Source organism: Colobus angolensis, unplaced genomic scaffold (genome assembly GCF_000951035.1).
Source record: "Colobus angolensis palliatus isolate OR3802 unplaced genomic scaffold, Cang.pa_1.0 Scaffold95, whole genome shotgun sequence".
Taxonomy (NCBI): domain Eukaryota; kingdom Metazoa; phylum Chordata; class Mammalia; order Primates; family Cercopithecidae; genus Colobus; species Colobus angolensis.
In genome coordinates, this window is record NW_012123487.1 from 10,982,949 (window position 1) to 11,005,095 (window position 22,147).

At 35.8% G+C, this 22,147-nt stretch overlaps 1 protein-coding gene across 2 annotated transcripts in view; it reads right to left on the reverse strand.

Moving 5' to 3' along the window:
* The window catches only part of UNC80 (unc-80 homolog (C. elegans)), a 230,726-nt gene that overhangs the window by 143,316 nt on the left and 65,263 nt on the right, over positions 1–22,147 (reverse strand). For both annotated transcript variants that reach the window (XM_011932342.1, XM_011932341.1), the window contains exons 17-22: positions 21,931–22,097; positions 21,088–21,186; positions 16,918–17,132; positions 15,739–15,845; positions 13,941–14,037; positions 6,828–7,000 (exon numbers count right to left, since the gene is read on the reverse strand). In XM_011932342.1, coding sequence (XP_011787732.1) covers positions 6,828–7,000; positions 13,941–14,037; positions 15,739–15,845; positions 16,918–17,132; positions 21,088–21,186; positions 21,931–22,097 — 858 coding nt within the window. The remainder of the gene's footprint in view (positions 1–6,827; positions 7,001–13,940; positions 14,038–15,738; positions 15,846–16,917; positions 17,133–21,087; positions 21,187–21,930; positions 22,098–22,147) is intronic.

The following is a 22,147-nucleotide window of genomic DNA, read 5'->3' on the forward strand; positions in this document are numbered from 1 at the left end:
TGGAAACAGGGAGGGGAACATCACACACCTGTCGTGGGGTGGGGGGAGGGGGGAAGGATAGCATTAGGAGATATACCTAATGTAAATGACGAGTTAATGGGTGCAGCACACCAACATGGCACATGTATACATGTGTAACAAACCTGCACGTTGTGTACATGTACCCTACAACTTAAAGTATAGTAAAAAAATTATTTTATTGTAAAAATAAAAAGAAAATATGGCACATACAACATTCATTACCACTAGATTAAGAGGATAATTTGATAGTTTAGTTTTGTCATTACTAAATTATTTCTAATTTTCTTATGATTCAAAAGAGAATCATAAGATATTTCCTCTTTCATGCATTCCTGTCTCCTTGAAACGACCTAATTTGCATTGATTATTAAATATATTGGATGTTAAGCCCCAATATGAATTATACTTCATGCAATAAGCCTGGAAGTAAGTGTGAATTAGACCTATGGTAACTGAAGATCTTTTCCTAGGAGAGTCCCAGTTTATGTCTGTTTTCCTCACATAATTATTGAAAACTCTTTCACTCTTGAAAGTGTCCTATTTTGAAAAAGAATTATATATTCACTTCTTCTAAAGCTGTCTATTTATGGGGCTAAACAATTTAACATTAGATTTCCTCCATCCACAGACTAGGGAGAATTCTATGATGTTATGGATAGTCTTATATTTATGGAATTGTTCTTAAAGCAAACTGGCATTATTATTAGTGTTTTTCATGCTAATAAATTACCAGTAAATTAGAAATCACTGCTTGTGCATGTTACAAATTCACCTGGATAAATAAGGATAGACTATTTCACTTGAAAAATAAAGGAAATGGAAATACTTTTTGCTTGAACTGTTTAATTTTTCTTTTTATTTTTGTTTTAGTTTTGTATTTGTAGATTATATAAACCTAGAGATGAAATAAATCCTTTCTAAAACATGTCTTTTTAAAAATGCCTTACAGTTGCATCTGCTAAATTAACCCTAAAGAGAAAGATTATGAGGAAAAGCTGTGTTGGACTTAAAATTGAATCAATTATCCCTACATTTAGTGGTTGTAGCAATAATAAAAGTAGGATTGTTTAGAACCAACAGAAAAACAGGTCAGCAAAACTTTGAACACTAACATTTCCAATATTTATTCCATCTAATAATACTTTTTAATTCTGAAGAAAATTACAATCTTAAAAAACCACATTTAAATTCTATTATTAAGGACATAAAACAATGAAACTATTGTAACATAAAAATTATGTCAAAAAGCAAAAATTATATTTAAGCTGCACTTAAAAATAAATATAACAAAGCAAAACAATAAAAGAGAGGTTGGAGAAAATGCAGGATTGAAATATGATGATAAATTGAGCACATTTATTTTTCCCCTCCTCCTCCAAATTCTATTTGATGAAATGGTGGAATCTATAATATGTTTCTATCTATCTCTATATATCTATATCTATCTGTATCTGTGCCTATATCTAGATCCACATCTGTTCCTCATTTACATATCTACCCAGCATATCTACATCTGTGTTTATTTCTATGTTTATATCTATTTATATTATATACATATATCTACATGAAACCACAATGCATTGGAAAACACATAAAACACACTTAAAAACTAGGCATTCTTGAAAGACTGGAAGCAGGTGAATCAGATATTGGATGAAACCAAATATAGAGGAAACAAAAGCTAAAAATACCTTTAGCAGAAAACATCAGTGAAAGTTAGCATAACCCTGAGGAACTCCTAACCCATATCAATAGGTACGAGCAATTGCAGTTGTCACATCTGTACAAATGACAGTAAACACCAAATGCTACTTTGATTCAAGCACATACTACATGGAGCTGCGTTACCTTCCTCTCAGTCTGTCAGAATTCACCAGCCCCTTTAGTTCCTTCACTTTCCATAGCTGAGAAACTGATTGTAAGAGTGTCCTTATTTGGGGTTCATCTCTTGGCTTAATCCTTTTGCTCTCATACCAACAAATAAGATAATGAATGTGAAGGTGCTTTATAAACCATCAAGCATAATGAAAACGTTACGATTATTATTCTCTACCAACACCTCTGCCAACCACCACCACCACCATCATCACCTATGCCTTTTATCCAACCAATCATGTCTACTCAGATTCTCTCTCTTTTTGCCTCATAATGGAAACTACTGAGCTCCTTTAACCCTTGATTGATTCTGACCTCTGGAATTTTGACCTCTGAATGCTACACACAGCTTGACCTTGACCTCGAATCAAAGACTGTCAGGTATGAAAGGAACTCCTACTACCCACATACTGCTTGATCTTCCTGTACATTCACCCCTACTGGATCCAGTCTAGTGACAAAGACCTCGGTATTTCCAGACGCAGGCTACTCAATCAGTGGACATGTATGTTAATGAGAAAATGCCTCTTTACTTGATGGCTCAAAAGACACTGCTTATAAGCTCCAGCGCTCCTTCATTTTCTTTCTTACCATGAGACTTAGGAGATCGAGAAGGCCAAGCAGGGCCAGAATAGCTTCCACAGGAAAAGAAGAAAGAAGAATCTAGCGGTGTGGTAACCATCTAGTTATATCCTTATTTTGGTGAAGTTAAAAAGAAATTTAAGTTTTCTACATGATCCAGCCCAATTTAATGGTAGAAGCCAAGCCTCAGTCAGAAACAGAGTGTACTTAGAGCTGGGAACTCTGGTATGACATCATATCACAAACTCTAAGCAGTACAGCAGTTGGATATCAGATAGGTATAAAATAGTTTGATGAGAGGGAATGAAGTCCTGATACCCAAGATACCTGATTATCAAACTGTTCATCAATATTCTTCTTAAAATAACCCCCATAAAGCCAGTATTAATTTGTTTTATTGGGATTATTTTTTAAATCTCTAAGTGTGTTGCTCTCTTTATGACAAGGCTTTTGTTTCTCCCATGCTCATATATCTTACATAAAGTCTAAAAGCTTTCCATGTAGGAAGTAATTATGACAGGTTTCCTTCTGTTTCTATATCACCAATGAATATTAATAAAGTAATTTCCATTACATAATGAAAGAGTCTCTTTTTGACAGTGATCATGCATTCATTGAGGTTGAATTCTCAATATTTTTGGGTTCATGGGTGGGTTTTGGGGAACTCCATAAACTTTCTAATATTATAAATTAAATTTTGTCTATGAATGTACTTTTCTTGAGAGAATTTCCATAACTTTATCCAATTTTGAAAGAATCTATGTCCCTAAATGTTAAGAGTCACCAGTTTAGAGAGTGAATGTGTGGTATGAATCTTTAAGGTTGAAAATCTTACATTTTTCTATTATTAATTCATCATGTGTTCACATGATAAGGAACACTTTTAAGGATTCAAATGCTTTGTGATCATTAAAAGTCATTCACAATCTTTTTTATTATAGGAGGCCATATACATTTAAGCACATTTTCAGTATGTCAAAGAGATACCCATTCTGATTTATTCAAATCATCTTTTTTTACAGTGATAGCATATGGCATTGCTAAAAGAGTCCTGAATGGAAGCAGAAGAATCTGCTCTGATGCCAGTTTTTGCAACAACTAATTCATGTGACCTTGAGCAAACTCACCTCAGCTCTTGGGGCTTTTGTTCCCTCATATGGAAAACGAGCAAATGAAAAGACCACTTGATAGAGCCCCTAACACAGCATGATCCATATTTATGCAGAAATTTCAGCTCAGGACCTCTGAAAGAATGCGAGGCCTAGACCTTTCCAGTGAATGAAGGACAATCTGTCAACTCTCATCAGGTGCTTATTTTACTTTATAAATGGTCAAGTATAATGAAAATTACTTGACCTATTATTACTATTATTATCCTCTACTATTATTCCATCATTTTCCAATTTCTACAGCAAGCTGTGCCTATATTTTTCACTCAGTTTTTCAACAAGTTGAAATAAGATGACTTGTTAAAACTGTCCTTAATTTCATTAATCAGTTACCTGAAAATTCTGACGCCTCACTTGTCTAAAAATTTTCCAAAAGTAGCTGTGACTTTTGGATTGAGACAACGATGGACATGATAGTACCCTTGGAGCACTTCAGCTTCAACCATCTGTAAAGCGGCAAATATTACTGTGTATTGAATAACTGTTCAATCAGCTTCTGTCACCTTCACTTTCCTAACCACATTTAAGCTATTGGGTATAAAATACGGAATTTATTATTGTTGCACGCTTTAAAGTAAGTGGTCTCACATATTTTAATAAGAGAGTCAGTATGGTAGAATACAAAATAGAAGGGCTTGGAAGATAGACCCAGGTTCCAATCTGGCTCCATCCTTTGCTGACTTAGTAGCCCTGCCTATTAATCGGTCTTTCTGCGCTTCAGTTTTTCCCTTTGGCAACAGGGTGGGCATACAATAAATACTAATTATTCATTAATCAACCTTAGAATGCTGTAGACTAAGACATCTGGAAAAAAGATCACTATACAAACACAATCTTCATTGGAAAAAGTGAAAAATAGGTGCAGTCCTCCAGTTGAGTTTTGTTGTGCTATCATTAACAGAACGATGCCTGGCACATACGAATCCCTCAGAAGACATTTGTTGAGTTAATTAATTATTATATGGTGAGTTTCTTATAACTCACATTGACTCTGGGCTTTTTAATACCACCACCGTTTCCATTTGATGTATTTGGTATGTAAAGAACTACTAACTCTTCCTGCCTGACTATATACAGTCCAAAATTACTTACTACTCACAGAGGAGTTGAGGAGTGCTCCACTCACCATCACTGCTCTCATTATCACCCAGTTAGTCCAAGAATTCCTTCTGTTCCCTAATCAAATCCTGCTGCTTACACCACTACTGACCCTGCATGTGGTGTTTGATATTTTCTACTCATATCAGCACTTTCAAATCATTGCCAACCTGAGGGTTATAAAGTAGGAATCTTGGATATTTTAATAGGCATTTCTTTTACTTTTTTTTAAACTTGTAAATTAACAGAGCATTTCTTAAGTTCAAGTAAGATGAGGTATAGTTAACTGACTATTAGTATTTTTGGTGACTGGCTGTTCATACACTTTTCCATTGTTTAAGAGTTTGATTGTTTGTTCTTTTCTAATGAATTTGTTGCATTTATTTATTTTAATCTGCTCCTTAGGGAACAGAGCAAGATGTGATTAAGACAAACCATGCATGACTCAAAAGAGTGACAGCTAAGCTTCCACTGTCCCACCTAGAAAACAAGGGATTGGCTCCTTGCCTTGTTAAGCTCTCTTGCTTTAGGCAGACATCTCATGTACTTTGATTGTTTAATTGCCACAAACTTCAGCTCTCCTGGAGACCTGTGATTCTCTACATTTTACAGTCACCATGGCACATATCAATACACATTGAACATGCTGCAATTTTAAAAAAAATCTCAAAGGTCACTACCCAATAATGAGAAACTGACTGAAAAAAAAATCTTTTTTTTTTTTTTTTTTTTTTGAGACGGAGCCTTGTTCTGTCACCCAGACTGAAGTGCAGTGGTGCGATCTTGGCTCACTGCAAGCTCCGCCTCCCGGGTTCATGCCATTCTCCTGCCTCAGCCTCCCGAGTAGCTGGGACTACAAGCACCTGCCACCACACCCGGCTAATATTTTGTATTTTTAATAGAGACGGGGTTTCACCGTGTTAGCCAGGATGGTCTCAATCTCCTGATCTCGTGATCTGCCCACCTCAGCCTCCCAAAGTGCTGGGATTGCAGGCATGAGCCACCGCACCCAGCCTGAAAAAATCTTATATAATGGAAAGCAATCATTTTGGATGATTATAAGTGGTACTAATATTTCAGCCTTAAGTGAAGCCACATACCTTGCTGGTCACTAAATATCCTGAGAGCAAAAGCTGCAAATGTCACAGAGAAATTTCATGAATTACATTATAAGGTTTGTATTATTTTCCAAGGTAAAATACGAGTGACCACTGGTCACTCATTTGTGTGTCATAAAACCTGAAAAAAAAGATCATTTATTGGCAGGCTTAAAGATTTTTGTTCTAATAAAAATCTATTTCAGTTTGTCTTTTTAAAAGGTTAAACTAAAACACTTTTATTTATTGATGTTTACTTGGTATTTTGTACCATGTTTATGCAGCATATGAAGACTTTCTAAATAAAGATAAATAAATTGAGAGGCTGAGTTCAAAATTCACATGTGGGCCTAATTTACCTGACAAAAACACTTTCTAACCAAGATCCACTTCATACTCTTTAATCCCTTACATGTGTATAATACCATACAATGTTCAAAGTGCTTTTGTGCAATTCATTTCAACTGATCCTTGCTTCATATTTTTCCTCCAATTGATGGATAATGAAATCAAGGCTTGGCGAGTTCAAAGGACTAATACATGGCAGACATAGGACCAATAATATAATAATAATGGCCCACTTTATTGTGTAGTTCCTATATTTCAGGCACTGTGACGAGGGCTTTATATCTAATACCTCGTTTAGTTTTCACACTAGCCCTAGAAGGTAGCTATAGTATTGTTACTGCTCTTACACTCATTTTACAGAGGTTCAGGTGGTAAATGTCAGAGTGATTTTAACTCAGTCAGTCTGACTCCAGAGCCCTCACATATTTAGACAGTCTATTTCCAAGGGCATATTAATTAGGATGTTTCTCCCTTTCTTTTCTCTCACCTCACCATCTTTCTTCCCCCTTTTATCACTAATTCTGAAAAAGCAAACAAACAAACACAGGAGGATTACAATTGGGGATTCATGCTTACCTCTGTTAATAGTATTACTTGGGATGCGGGGTAGGGTGGGAAAATTCTTTCACCAACTTACTAGATCCAAGGCGGCTGCTAGGATGGAGGCATCAGGAATGGTCCCTGGCTCACAGCAGTTCAAGAGAAATTGGAAGCGTTTCATGCCTTGTCGGATTGCTCCAAGATTCACCACGTTTTTGCTTTTTCCACCATCTTGGTTGGGAGAGAGATGATCATCAAAACTGTGGCAACCTATAGGAGTGGTGCCATGGTGGAGGAATGAAAGAGAGAGAATGTAATGGATCACAGGTTTAAAAAGAGTTTCAAAGATACAACAGTGTGTTTACTACAGTGTTGGCCAGAAAACTTTCTCCTTCACTCCACTTCCTTGCTCTCCACCCTAATGTTTGATTTAAACACATCCTGACTTTTGGGAATCTGGTAACACGTGATATATGAAAATGTAAGATTTTACCTAAATATTTAAATATAGTGTTTGATCATTTTACTTGCAGGTCTTCTTTTGAATACTAGCAAGAGCTTTTGGTGTATTTAAAATTATTCTTCCTGTAATCAACAACTTCTGTTTTTATGGAAGTTGCAGTCATTGTGCAATTTCCAATCTGTTACAACAAATTGATACAGCATTGGTACACCATTGCATATAATGTGTACATTGTGTACAGCATGCTGTACAAATTGGTATATTTTGGTGTGGTGAAAGCATTGTAGTGAAAGGAAAAACCTTTTATCAGTTAGAGTGCAAAGAATCACTGGCTATTGGAGGTCCAGAATTAGGGTTACCACTCTAACAATTTGCATTCATAGTAGATAAAAGGGGGTGTTTACAGTTATGGGCCTGGGTTTACCATGACAGTGCACCACACACAAGGATGTCAGCCACCATATCCACTAATGGAAAAATGCGGGAACCTACTCTATCAGGGAACACATCATCTGGAAGCAGTTTAAGTCTGGGACACAGATTCACTTAGACTTCATTATCACCAGATTTAAAAATTATGGCAAGGCATAAAAATAATTACCAGCCTTGGTCTACAACTTTCACAATGACTCAAATATATTGACCTATGTCAGTATGAAATAACATGATGTCTGGGATTTGTTTTACAATACATTTAAAAGAGCATGAAAGACAGATGAAGCAAATATGGCAATTTCTAAAGAATTTTGCCAGTGGGTGATGAATATTTTGGATCCATTGAACCATTCTCTTTACTTTTTGCCTATTTTCATAAGCTCAAAAATGGCTCAGAAGATAAAGTATCATTAGTGAAATTTCCCATATTTCATTCTTTATGGGTATGTTTCTTTTTCAGATACAAATATTCCAAATTCAAAAATTCAAAATTCAGTACCTTCAGTGTTTTTTTGCCAGTTAGTATAGCATTTTTTTTATCATATGCAAAAAGAACTACCATGAGAAGAATTTGATGGTGGAAAAAATTCAAAAGACAAAATCTCAAATGATACAAAGAAGAGAAGCTATAGATGAGGAACAAACAATTCCTGGAGAGCCCTGTTTTCAGGCAGCTCCCTTTCAAAATGCTACACTATTTCCTCATCAGACACCACCAAAGCTACTAGAACAGGTATATTCCTGTTATTTTTTATAACTATATGTCACTTCATTAATCATTTATATATACCCCTTTAATAGTATACAAAGTATACTAATATGTATACCAAAGGATTCTCATCTGTTAAAAAGTATAAACAGTCCCTTAAACTTTGAATTGAAGAGACATCCCAAATAATAAGATTTTTCTTTTTTGTGAATCCAGTTGTTTTATTATTTGTTACTATAATTAAGATTTAAAATACATCAGGTAATAACTACCTAAAATTTGCAATGGAATTAATACATAAGACCAGATAGATGATCAATGAAGTTATTCTTATTTATCAAATTTATTAAGAACAGTTGCCATCATTTTATTTAAGGAAGCATTAAGAATATGTATTTCACAGTTTTCTTCAACTTTTATTTGACAAGATTACTAATTTCAAAATAATTGTATTCAATACTGCTAAAAGAAGTGCCATTTTAATTGCAAGAATTTCAAAAATAATGCAGTTAAGGAGCGTAAGTAAAATAATGAAGACAGAAGTCATCAAAACACTCACTGACAGCAAGAACCTATATTCTTTGCTTCACAGAATAATATATATTTATTACAGGTGAGAAGATAAGCAGAATCCTATAAGCACAGGACATAAGAGTCGTGTTATTAATAAAAGCTAATTATAATGGAAATTTTCCATTGTATTTATATAGCATTAATAGATAATAATATATTTTTGATGTAATTTTGGTACTGTTTTGAGCACTTAGTAGATACCAAGTACTGTATGAAATGTTTTATAATTAATTTTCTTTATTTTTTGCAATAGCCCTGTAAGATAAGTTTTTACAAATGATTTTAAAAGAGAATGTATTTTTGGGATGTATGGGTCTGTTGGCGAGGAGAGAGTGGTGGACAGAGACAGAGAGATAAAGAAGGAACAGACGAAGGAACAGGTTAAGCAGCCCAATCTGTTTATACAATGGACAGTTATAAAGGCAAGATTTAAATCCAGATCTACTGACGACAAACCTGCACTCTTACCACTATGCCACAATGTAATCTCTAAAATACCAAATGTTTATATGAAAGAAGTTCAGACTTTTATACTCTGCTGAAGGTAGTGATCATGTTAGAAAAACTTAATGTGAGAAATAATTCCTCATTGTATATGTTATATTTCTTGGGTTTTCGCCTGTATCTTTAATGATAAACTGATGATAAAATTGTATCCTGCTGGCATTCCATATTGTACTACTAAAAGAAATGTCAAAAAGCAATTTGGCTGCAAAATGTACTTTTTATCAATTTTTTATAGCAATACACTAGGATGTAAGAATGCCTCTTGGCTTCCTTAGACATAATGATTACTTTTTTAGCCTCAGTATATTTTAGTTGCATTTGTTTAATATTTATTTTTTATGTTGAAGTGTATATTGAGGTGTAATTATAATTCTATTTACATAGAATGCATTTTTATAAGCTTTTAAATCCAAGAAGGGATGTATAAAAATATCCTACTTGTTTTTTAATATTATTTTTAATTGGCAAATCATTATCATATACATTTATGGGTACAAAGTTGCAGACATATAAAATCTAGTATTTCTTTAAGTAGCATTTCCCACTGTGTTGATGGCACAGCTGAGAACATAGAAGATATGCAGTAAATGTGTTGATTAGTTGAAAAAATTTGTTTTAATTAAACACCTTCCCTCAAATAGAGACAACATGATTTTTAAAATGAATTAATTTCAGTGAATATGAAAACACAAAAGAAAAAGCTGATTTCTGAATGTAATTTCAATTCTATTTCACATTCACCAGATACAGTTTTCATTTACTGAATAACTTTTAAATTTTAAAGAAATTCTATTGGCATTTCATTTCAAATCACTGAAGTTGAAGTAATGCATTTAAACTGAGGGTAAGAAGGTTTGATGTTTGTTCTCTTTAACAACTTTAAAGAAAGAAACAAATTCTGTAATTAAGATAACTTAGATGAGAAAAGACAACACATCTATCATGATTGTGTACAGATCATTTATACACATAGATCGCAAAAGAAAGAAAAAGAAGGAAAGAAGGGAAGAAAGAAAAGAAAGAAAGAAGGGAGAGAGCAAGAAAGAAAGCAAGAGAAAGAAAAGAGAAGGAAAGAAAGGAAGGAAGGAGAAAAGGAAGTAAGGAAAAAAGCAGGCTCAAAAATAGAATGATGTTTGCACGATTAAGGGAAGTAGTTGTTGCAAAATACGATGTACTTAGATTAGCAGATAATGTTGTTTAAGCTGGAGATTCTCATTTTCTGCAAGCAATTCCAAAGGAATCATCTCACAGTATATGTTTTATAATTTTTAACAAGCAAGAGAACATAGGCAAAGAATAGTGATATATAAGCTACATTCTCTGGCCAGCCCAAAGCACATACAATATTCCAGATAACAATCTCAAATACTATGGCTTTGTTTTCTAGACATGCAAAAATAAACTGCCAATATTTCAGGTATTGTTGATACAAACTCATTGTAGAATCTGGCTCTATGAATATTCCATATCAGATCTTTTGAATCTGTGAATGGAATACAAAGAATATACGAAGCAATGGCTAAAATCCACAGGAATCATGGTAAGTAAAACACAAAGTCCAGAATGAACTAATGTTTGTAAGAAATGCTAATGATAACATGTTTGGAACATGAATAAGAAGAGAATGTAAGAGAATTAGAAGGAGAACGTAAACAAGTCAATTATGCTTTTATCTTTTCCACCAAGAAGAAAAATCTACAAACGGGGAAGTATAGTGCTGTAATCAGTTAGGTCAGCTATAAGGAAATGCCATAGACTGGGTGACTTAAAACAGCAAACATTTATTTCTCACAGTTCTGAAGGCTGGAAGTCTGAGATCAGGGTGTCCTCATGGTCAGGTTCTTGGTGATGGCTCTCTTCCTGGTTATGTCCTCACGTGGCTTTTCCTTGATGTATGCATGCAGAGAGACCTTATGTCTCCTCTTTTTTTTTTTTTTTAATAAGGGCATTAAAATCCCATCACAAGTGCCCCCCTTATGATCTTATCTAAACCTAATCACCTCCCAAAGCCTCCACTTCTAAATGCTATCACTTTGGGGATTAGAACTTTGAGACAAATTTTTGGGGGATATACACATTCAGTTCGCAGTAGACAGAAAAGGTTCACTTAAGAAGAAATATTTGGGCAGGCATGGTGGTTCATGCCTGTAATCCCAGAACTTTGGGAAGCTGAGGCAGGAGAATCACTTGAGGCCAAGAGTTCAAGACCAGCCTGGGCAACATAGCAAGACACCCCACCCCCCACCCATCTCTACAAAAAATGTAAAACAAATTTAGTGGGGCATGGTGGTGCATGTCCGTAATCCTAGCTATTTGCAAGGTTGAGGCAGGAGTATCATTTGAGCCTGGGAGTTTGAGGCTGCGGTGAACTATGATTGTACCATTGCACTCCAGCATGGGTGACAGGGGAAGACCCCGTCTCAAAAAGAAAGAAGGAAGAAAGGAAAGAAAGGAAAGAAAGAAAGAAAAGAAAGAAAGAGAGAGAGAAAGAGAAGAAAGAAGGGAGGATGGGAGGAAGGGAGGGAGGAAGGGAAGGAGGAAGGGAGGGAGGGAGGAAGGAAGGAAGGAAGGAAGGAAGGAAGGAAGGAAGGAAGGAAGGAAGGAATTTTGAAAAAAGAAGAAATATTCACCAAATGTGAGAGACCCTACATTCTTTGAGTTTAAGCCTCAGTTATACTTTAGTGCATAAAGAGAACTTAAAGATGTGATTGCAGCTCCAGTCAAATGACATCCAGTTAGCATGACACATACCTGGAGAACACACTTTAGCTCCACACTTCATTCTCAAAAAAGTACAACAAAAATTTCTTTATAATACTGATGTCTGAACGTGAGACATATTGTCTCCAAAGTATTGTAAGGAGTGGAAAGAGTGTAAAAGGATTGAAAATTATGAATGTCCTGGTTATTAGGAAGATTCTTAAAACCACAGAGACTAATAAACTTGATGTTTGCCCTATTCAAATTCTATAAGAGATAATTAAATAGATAGGAACATTTTCAAAAGAGAAGTAATCATAGGAGTCACTGTAACTTCATTATGCTGAACTAAGTCACGTTCTTTTTGATAGAGTTGTAAGGATATCATAGGCATGTTCTGGAAAATTCTGATGATGTTTCCGTAGTGATATGGGAAAGTTCTCTGATCACTAGAAAATTACGTGCATGGTTCACTAAAAATCTGTACCCACAAATTATTAATTAATCAAAGTCAAGTAGAAGTATTCTTAGAGTTATATCTTTGCATTTGTCCTGTTCAGAAATAGTATGAACAACTTGGACGAGAACAGGGAAATGTGCATGTCTTTGCAGACAGATCTTTATTGTACAAAGAAGAAAAGACAGAGTTCGATTTAGTTTTGATTCTCTTTCCATTCATTTGCTTATTTATTTATATTTTAATCTCAAATATTATGGATTATAAAGAGTGGAAAGAGTGTAACAGGATTGAAAGTGGATACTTCTCAAAATTATGGATTCTGTCTCTTAATTTCCTTCCTGGGGAAGTGACTTAACTACCTCCTAAATTAATGAAATAATAAATTTTCATCATTTTTGAAATTAAGAATGGCTACATCAAAATATACCATGATATTCATCCATGTGAAAAAAAGCTAGCAAAAAATTAATCAATACAAACCAATTACATAATGTGAAAATAGAAAATGTAATATTAAATTGTGTTCATATACTTCCTGTGGTCCTCAAGCTTAATAGTTACACTATCCACTATACTAATTAATTTTAAATATGGCATACTGCATTCCATCCTAAGTTCCACATTTTGTAAAAAAGCATATCATCTAACTAAAATACATAATAAAAAGGAATCAGAATGGTGACGGATCTAGAGACATTTCCACGTAAGGAAAAGTAAAGAAATCAAAGTTGTTTAGCTAGCAGCAGTGAGATCAAAAGAGAGAACATGAAATGGATAACATATGGAGCTTGCATGGTATGTGTGTGTGAGAGTGTATGTGATGTGTATGTGTGTGCATCTTGGTACAGATGTCATAACTAGGACAAATGAAGCAAATTTGTGGATAAGTATGTCTTCAGAATGTAAAGAAAAATTCTCTAATAATTAAGGCTGTCTTGCTCTGGAACAGGTTGCTTTGTAAAGTTATAAACTCCCCCTCAGTGAAAGTGTGCAGAGGGCGGCTGGCCACCTGTTAGGGATATACTGAGCAGAATTTGTAAGTAGATAGGTGGGTGGATAAAAGGATCTCTGGAAGTTTTGTAAAGTTCTCAGATTTTAATAAAGGATAGAACAGCAGAAGAGGCTGGATCTTACTCTTTGCAAACCCAATGCCCATCACAGAGTGAGGAACATAGTGAGGCTTCCATAAATGTCTGTTGAATCAAATTGCAAAAACAGAAGCTATAGATAGTGGTAGAAGGCATGTATGAGAAAGAAATGAAGGAAAAACCAATGAAAATAGAAAATGGAACACTTAATCTAATCAAGTTTTTGTTCTGTTTGATGAAAGTTGAATAGAATTCTTAGGATGGATGACATTTACCAAGACGCTTGAAGAAATTCTCCTCTTCATCTCTTCCATTTTCCATTCCACTTCCTGGCCCACCTTCAGAAAGCTTCACAGCACTGGTGAATTTGACCTGAAAAAAAAAAAAAAAGAAAGAAAGTAGAGAGATAACAAGATTCAAAGGTAAATCTTTGTGGTTAGATCAATCCTTGACTTGAAAATGAGTTGTTTACTCATTTTTATATGATTACTTTGCTATTCTGGGTTCCACATCTGGTTAGTTTAGTCATCAGTGTAGTTCATTCCCATGTGCCAAAAAAGACATCACTGTAACTACAAGAAGGAACCAGGTCCCAGATAACTAAAGCTAAATAATCTGGTGCTATAAAAATAATCGAGATGTTCTTAGAGTTTAAATCTGGTAAAGTCCAAACTGAAATTAATGAATAGCAAGACATAGTCATTCTTTACAAATACCACAATTGAAAATCAGACCAAAGTGAAAGACAGCCAAATAGAATACTTTAAATCTTTGAAATAATCAGTATAAATTAATTTATAGAGTGCATTATAATGAAAATGTAATAACATGTTTCTCTTTCTAAGAATTAAAATATGTTCTTCATCTTGCTTTTAGGTCAACAGTACTCAAAATTTTTCGCACAGCAAGGAAGCTATGGGCCACACAAACTCAAATATTTGACTTATGCTTTTTTAGCAAATAGAAGGTAAGGAAGGAATGATACATATATTTTCCAAATATCCAACAGTTTTGCATATTATTTGTATAACTTCAAAATATCACTTTTAAAACAGACTAGATAAAAGAAAATGGTTTGGCTGGGCACGGTGGCTCACGCCTGTAATCCTAGCACTTTGGGAGGTTGAGGCATGCGGGTCACGAGGTCAAGAGATCAAGACCATCCTGGTCAACATGGTGAAACCCCGTCTCTACTAAAAATACAAAAATCAGCTGGGTATGGTGGCACACACTAGCAGCAGCTACTTGGGAGGCTGAGGCAGGAGAATCGCTTGAACCCGGGAGGTGGAGGTTGCAGTGAGCCAAGATTACCTACTGCACTCTAGCCTGGCGACAGATAGGGTCTCTGTCAAAAAGAAAACAAAAACAAAAACAACAGCAACAACAGAAAACCCACAACAAAACAAAACAAAACAAAAACCCTGGTTTTACTGAGATTAGAAAACACAAGAATGTAAACAAATAATTTGTATACATACAAGGAAACGTAACTCTTACATATGCTGAAAATTAGGCATACAAATGATTAGGCCACGGAGCATCCACAGAGAAGACTCTTGGAAGAAATCTTACACTACTCCAATGCTTCACAGTATTACAAAGGAGGAGTGTAGTGAAAACAGTCATCCTGAGTTTCTTTCTTCTTTTCAATACAGAAAATGGTTCATATGGTGCCAAAAGTAGTGGAAAAAGAATGGATTATGTGTGTCTTAATATGTAAAAGGAATCACTATAAAATTACCGGATTCTTGGATAGGAGTTTGAAATGTCAGTCATTTCATAGGTGTGTCAAAAGTTAAAAACGGCTGGGAAAAATGTCTATATACATCTCCATATCTGCATTATAATTTTACATAATTTTTGACTACACTTTTCCTTTTTCCCTTCCTATGATAGCCTACTACTTAAACATTTTAGTTTCCATTGCTTATCTAAGTTTCCAGAGTTAGTTCATCTGGAGAGTTTCTTCAGCTTTTCCTTATTTGGTTCCTGCAGGTGTTTGCTATTTCTCAGCCTTCACATGTTTCTATTAGCGACTTCAACATTCGCTTACACAAGTTATGTCCTGTTTACCTTGGAGCTTTGTCTGATGAAAGAGAGTCGGTCCACAGAGCTAATGTCTAGGAGGTCCTCCACACCATCTGCCAGGCCTGAGAGGGATGATCTTTTCAGCCAGTTCCCTATTTAATAGTTAAATCATTTAGATCAATGTAGCATTTTCTACCCAATCAATTAAACAGAAATGTCAACAAAAGCCCAACAAGCGATGAAAGTTACATGACTTGGTACAAATAGAAAAACAAAGTGTTTTCAATGTACACGCTTTGAATAAAAATGTTCAGTGTTAGACTATAAAATTACATGAGCATGTGGGGCCAGGACAAAAAGAATCTGGGTTGAGATGAAACCATCATCTATCCAGCTTCACATCTCTCATTAAAGATTGTGAATTTTGCCTCCTAAATATTTCTCCAATGTGTTCATTTATCTCTGCCTACATGGCCACCACCCAGTTCAAGCTTCCATTTACTTATACCTAACCTACTAGCTAACTTTCCATCTGGTCTCCCTTATCTACTCATGCTCCCTCCAGTATGATTTCCATGCAGTGATGTTTTGGAAAAAGTTTACTTGCTTGAATTACTCTCCTGTTCAACATCCCATCTTGGCTATCCAGGGATCTAGAATGAGGAGTCAACCTGACCTGGCCTCTATCATTCTACTACAGTCATACAGCCACTTGTCCCCTTGTTTCAGTTCCTTCACTTCCCTCCGGCCTCCTAATATCTTTGCATATAATGGCTACCTGGAGTGCTCTCGTTCCTTCTCCCAAGTATCCTGGAGATCTTAATGCCACTATCACTAGGAAGCCTTCCCTGATTTCTGCCTCCTCCCCCACATTTGGGTCAGGTCTCATTGTTGCATGCTTTCACAGAACTATGTATATTTCCTTCATAAAATTCATAGTTTGCAATTATACTTAGTTGTATGATTATCTGCTTTAATTACTGGGACTCCTACTATATTGCAAGTTTAGCAAAGTTGGGAGGCTGTGTGTATTTGCTGGCTATTTAATGCTTGATAGCTAGTGTAGTGACTGCGCACAGAAGAGGCATATAAAGGAATGAATGAATGAAGTCAGTTTAGGTCTTATGATGTGAAGATCTTCTTTTTCAGCCCTACTATGCATTACTGAATTGATCTGAGGACATGGTTGGTAATAAGATAATCCATAAACAAATACAGACATACTTTTACCTATGGGGAGTTTAAGCTTCTTCCGGAGGGAAATTCTGCGGGATCGTGAGCGGGCACGTCGGTCAGAGGTGGTCCCTGAGTGGGCAGTGGTGCATTCTGAAGTGTCCTGCTCAGACTGGCTGCTGGTGTCACTTGCTGCACTCTGGGACTTGAACATCTTACGCCAGAAATCTTTCCGCCCCAGGTTGGCTCCTTGCATTTGCTCATCACTGTAAGCAAGCAGAGGATAGGGTTAAACTTCTGACAACACTTGAGAAATTCTCCTAAATTTCTTTTAACTTCCTGTCAATGATATTTAGGCAAATCATGCAAAACAATCTTTGATGGACTGAAATGTGGGAAGAGTGGGCATTGAAGTGGGAGGAAAGAGATCAAGGTTGATCTTCTGAGCTCTTCCTGAAAATAGTCATGTCTCAGCTATAACTTGAGGTGGTCGGTTTTTTTCAACTTTAATAAAAACATTAAATATTACCTCAGGTATTCATCTGCAGGTGTGAGTCATAATATCAGAAGCACTTACAATTTCAGTAAATATTTAACTTTTTTTTTTTTTAAGACGGAGTCTTGCTCTATCGCCCTGGCTGGAGTGCAGTGGCACAATCTCTGCTCACTGCAACCTCCGCCTCCTGGATTCAAGTGATTCTCCTGCCTCAGCCTCCTGAGTAGCTGGGACTGCAGGCACCCACCACCACGCCCAGCTAATTTTTTGTATTTTTAGTACAGATGAGGTTTCACTGTGTTAGCCAGGATGGTCTCGATCTCCTGACCTCATGATTCCCCCCGCCTCAGCCTCCCAAAGTGCTGGGATTACAGGCGTGAGCCACCGCGCCCGGCCAATATTTAACTTTTTATTAAAGACCCCTGAGGTTTGTGCAGTACTGTTCCTCATTCCCCACCCATCACCCCAGTATAGTATCATACTTGAACACCAAATAAACTTACAAAAAAATATTTAAATGAATGGAATGTCATCACACCATACCCAGGAAATGCATCATCCTACAACCAGTAAGTCAAAGAAACTTAGGTGGGGCTTGAAAGTAAAAAAATAAGTACAACTCAGTAGGGCAAACAGGAACACCTGCAAGAGGATTTTTGATTAGGGCATTCCACAATAGGAGAAAGACCAGTGGTCAATAACATGCAGAATTTAATCTCACGAGAAATTAAAAAACAGGTAGCTGAAGTAAGATCTTTATTTTTACTCAATAAATTAGCAATGATTAAGGGAGTTCATGGGGCGGGGCGGTGGTGGGGAGGAGAGAAAGCAATAGTTACTATCATACTCCCAGTGGGGAGGTAAAATGATCCAACCTTTCTTTAAAGTAATTTGGCAATACGTTATCCGATGCTTATATCACTGCCCTTAACAGAGAAATTCAATTTCCAGAAAGCAATCTCATGGAAATTATGGGACAACATACTAAGATGTAGGTACTAGAAGGTCAAATACTCACTGAGTTATTATTGGTCAACTTAAAAAAGGAGGAAACAATCTAAATGTTCAACACTAGGAAAACAGTTGAATAGATTATGGGATTTCCATATGGTGGTATACTCTGTAGCCATTATACTTTTATTTTAGAGGACTATTATATGAAAAATATTCACTATATACTGCAAAGTGAAAAGGCAACAATCAAATGGTTTTAAAATAACATCACCAGGTTAACTGGGAAAGAAAGTACACAAGTGACCACGTGTCTGAGTGTGGTTTTGTGTGCACACATGCTCAAAAATGTCTCCAACATAATACACAAAGAGTTTACAGAGGTTATCTCTAGTTCGTGGTATTTCCGTTTTTAAACTACTTTCCTTTTATGTTTTTCTGTGTTTTCTACATTTGTCAGCTTGAGCAACATATATTACTCCAGTAATTTGGAAAGGAAAAGGTATAGAAAATACATAACGAAACTTATTTATGGGGTTTTACACATTGATTTTCTTACAAGCTTTGGGGCTGAATCAACCCTGTACAGCAATTCTTTTCTACAGATATTTATATGGGTATCCAGAATTTCTTAAAATCTCATCAGAGTACTAAATATTTTTAAATTCTTTTTTTAAAAATAGGGCATTCTGTTTATCAAATATGGTATGGATTTAAATTAGTTTTCTAAAATTTGATTTCTCAGTTACTTTTTATCAAACAATCACAGGGTATGAAGCATTTCTGACTTTTGGCAGCTGCATGGCATAATGATATGTGCATGACTATGTGGTCTGGCTGTAAAAACATCTGGGGAGGTTATAATTTCTCAGTTTCCTCAATAAAATGTTACATTGGCTTTGTCCAATGGTGTGTATCAATATTGAGTTTCAGAGAAATGAGTACATAAAACTGCTTTAATATGACTCAGGGAATGTGACTATTATTTAAGAAGGAAGAAGACACAGGGCCACAAGGGGAGAGAAGGAAACAGAAAGAGAAGCTAGAGGAGGAGCCAGTGTCATCTGAAGTAACCACCCATCTTTCTCCAGTGCTAACTAGGGGACATTTGACATGGTTACCTTTTGGGCCTATTGGGATCATGAAAATTTCCATGTTTGACATTGTATGATATCATTCTAAGTGGAAATATTTATGTAGAGGCATATTAAAACATGTATCTTCACATAAGAAGAAAGATGTGTTAAATGCTAAGAAATTAGGTGGTTTTACAGAACACTGAACAAAGAGAATATTTTGGAATCTAGAAAACTTAATAACCTAGAAATATACAGTCGGTGGCTTTATTTTTTAAATCCAATTTGCCTAGTTGATCATTCTCATTGATCAGATTAGCTCAATAGTTGCTGGTGTTATCTGAAAAGAAAATCATCTCTTCTTTTTTGGGCAGACTTTCTGTGTATAAAGCCTTTTAACTAGTCTCATGGCTATTCAGTCACAGAACTTTGTCTTTCACATTAATTTTTTTTCCCTTAGAGCTTATGTTTGATTTTTTACCATGTCCTTAAAGGCTACCTTAAAGGGAAAACTAAAACTGAATTTTAAGAAAGGAAGACTAAGAAAACAAAAGCTTAATAATAATCTGACACTTTTATCCTTTCATTGATTGATTGAATCATTCATTCATTCAATCATGAAATATAGATTAAGTGCCTACTATGAGCAAGCCCAGTCTCCACACTGGGGCTATAGCCATATGCAAAAACTCACATGTTCCATGAACTCATGGACTTGATCTACTTGAACACTAAATAAATACAAAACTGTATTTATCACAAATTTGTGTTTACTACAAAATCTCTAAGATTTTGAAGTGCTCCAAGAACTGCGTGGGCATTTTTTCTTTGAAGATTTTGTTCACTTGCTATGAATTACTAAGGTCCTATCTGATGGCTGTTTGCTTCTCACTTTGATTTCCCTGACTGTGGAGAAAGGATACCATAATACCTAGAATATACTGTAGGATCCCTAGAAGAAAAATCACTTAATACTGAGTAAGGTTTTGGGAAGCAGAATGGTATACCTTAAACGAAGTACATGTTTTCACTCCACTTGTGGATTAGTAGTTCTCAAAAAGAGAAAAAATACAAATAAAACTTGCATAGAACTAGGCTGTACAATTAGTGTCTACAGTAACCCTTATATTTTCCGGGGACACTAATTTAAAGATTTTTTTTATTTTTCCATTACGAAAAGTGTAGATTAACTGATGTCAGAGGACACTGGAATAGATCTCAAGAGAGGACCAAGGTACAATGGGGTACAGTCTATGCTTCAGCTAAACATGAGCATTGGAGAAGTTTTTGTTACTTCTTTTGAGAAAAGCTTCATTAAGTATACTGACAGCCATTCATGCATTTAATTTTTTAAAAAAGTATAAGTGATTTTAAGCAAGAAACTGGAGGACACTCCCAGCCCACCTGATATATATACCATTTTTCAAGGTGTATCTTCAGTAGTGTGCATGAAAAGCAGAAGCGAGGGAGAGACTGGAGATGGGAAATGTAGTTAGGGAGGCTTCTCATAGGTACAGACTGGTTATTTGTGATTTGGCCTGGAGAGGTTAGTGGCATTGGGAATGAAATGTAAAGGGTAGAAACAAGGCAAAGTTCAAAGGAGATGAAAAACAAAGAAATAGCAGTTCGGAAAACAGAAATTCTTTCAGAGTGAAGTGCATAGCCCTTTACAATGGAGACAAAGCCAACGCTACTTACTGCTCTGGAGTCTGTGAGGGGCGACCAGACATGAAGCTGCGACATTCCTCAGGTGCAGAGGATACCTGGCCTTTATCCACAATGCTTCCCGCCTCTGACCTATGCAAATGGTGCATTCCAACAATTACAGCAGAGCAGGATAGCAACTCTTAATACTTCATACACTTCATAAACAAAAACATTCTGTTGTAGACAACTTTGCCACTTGTGAACTTTATGTCACCAGGAATCTATGTTGTTTAGAATTTATACTGCACCATTAACTCATGACTTAGCAGCCTTTTTGCTTCACAATATCACCATTATTGCAAACAAAGTCATTAACTGCAAACAGGATTTTAAGTTTAGGAGTTTATTTTAATTTTTAGGTAGGAGTTAATATACAATAGGCATAAAATAAATATGTTTACTAGAAGGAAAAACAACAGGCTATTACTTAGCCATTTGTCTTTTGCCACATTTAGAACAGAATTTACTGAACAGGATTATATGGTATCAGTAATTGCTTTTCCTTTCTGAATAAAAGTGTAAATTATGTACAGAAGAGACTAAAACAGGTAGCATTTTACCATTTAATTAAGAGCTATGACGTGAAGTTCAAGTACATGAAAATTCAAGAACAACTGAGCTCTAATTCATATTACAGGCGGCATTTATTTGACAGTAAATTCATTCACTTTCTAAGCTGCAGCTGCAGCACACCAGTGAAACCACTTATGCAAGATAATTTTACCATTCCTATACTGAAGTTTCACCACAGGAACCACACAGACAGTACAACAGCAGATTCTATTCTACTGACATCAGGAAAACACTCATATTCAGAGAGTTCAAGCTTCTAACCTTTTACTGCCTGCAGGCTTAGATTCCTGTTCATTCTCCTCCACCTTTTTCCCTGGTGCTAACTTCTCCGCACTATCAAGCAAAGCGCTGAGGGCCACTCTCCTGAAGACATTCCCATGAGCCTCTTTGATAAACTGGACCAGCTGACGAATGTCACAATACAGTCCCTGTTCAGAGGCAAGAAGGAAGTTGGGGAAAGAAAGATAGCTGTGCGATT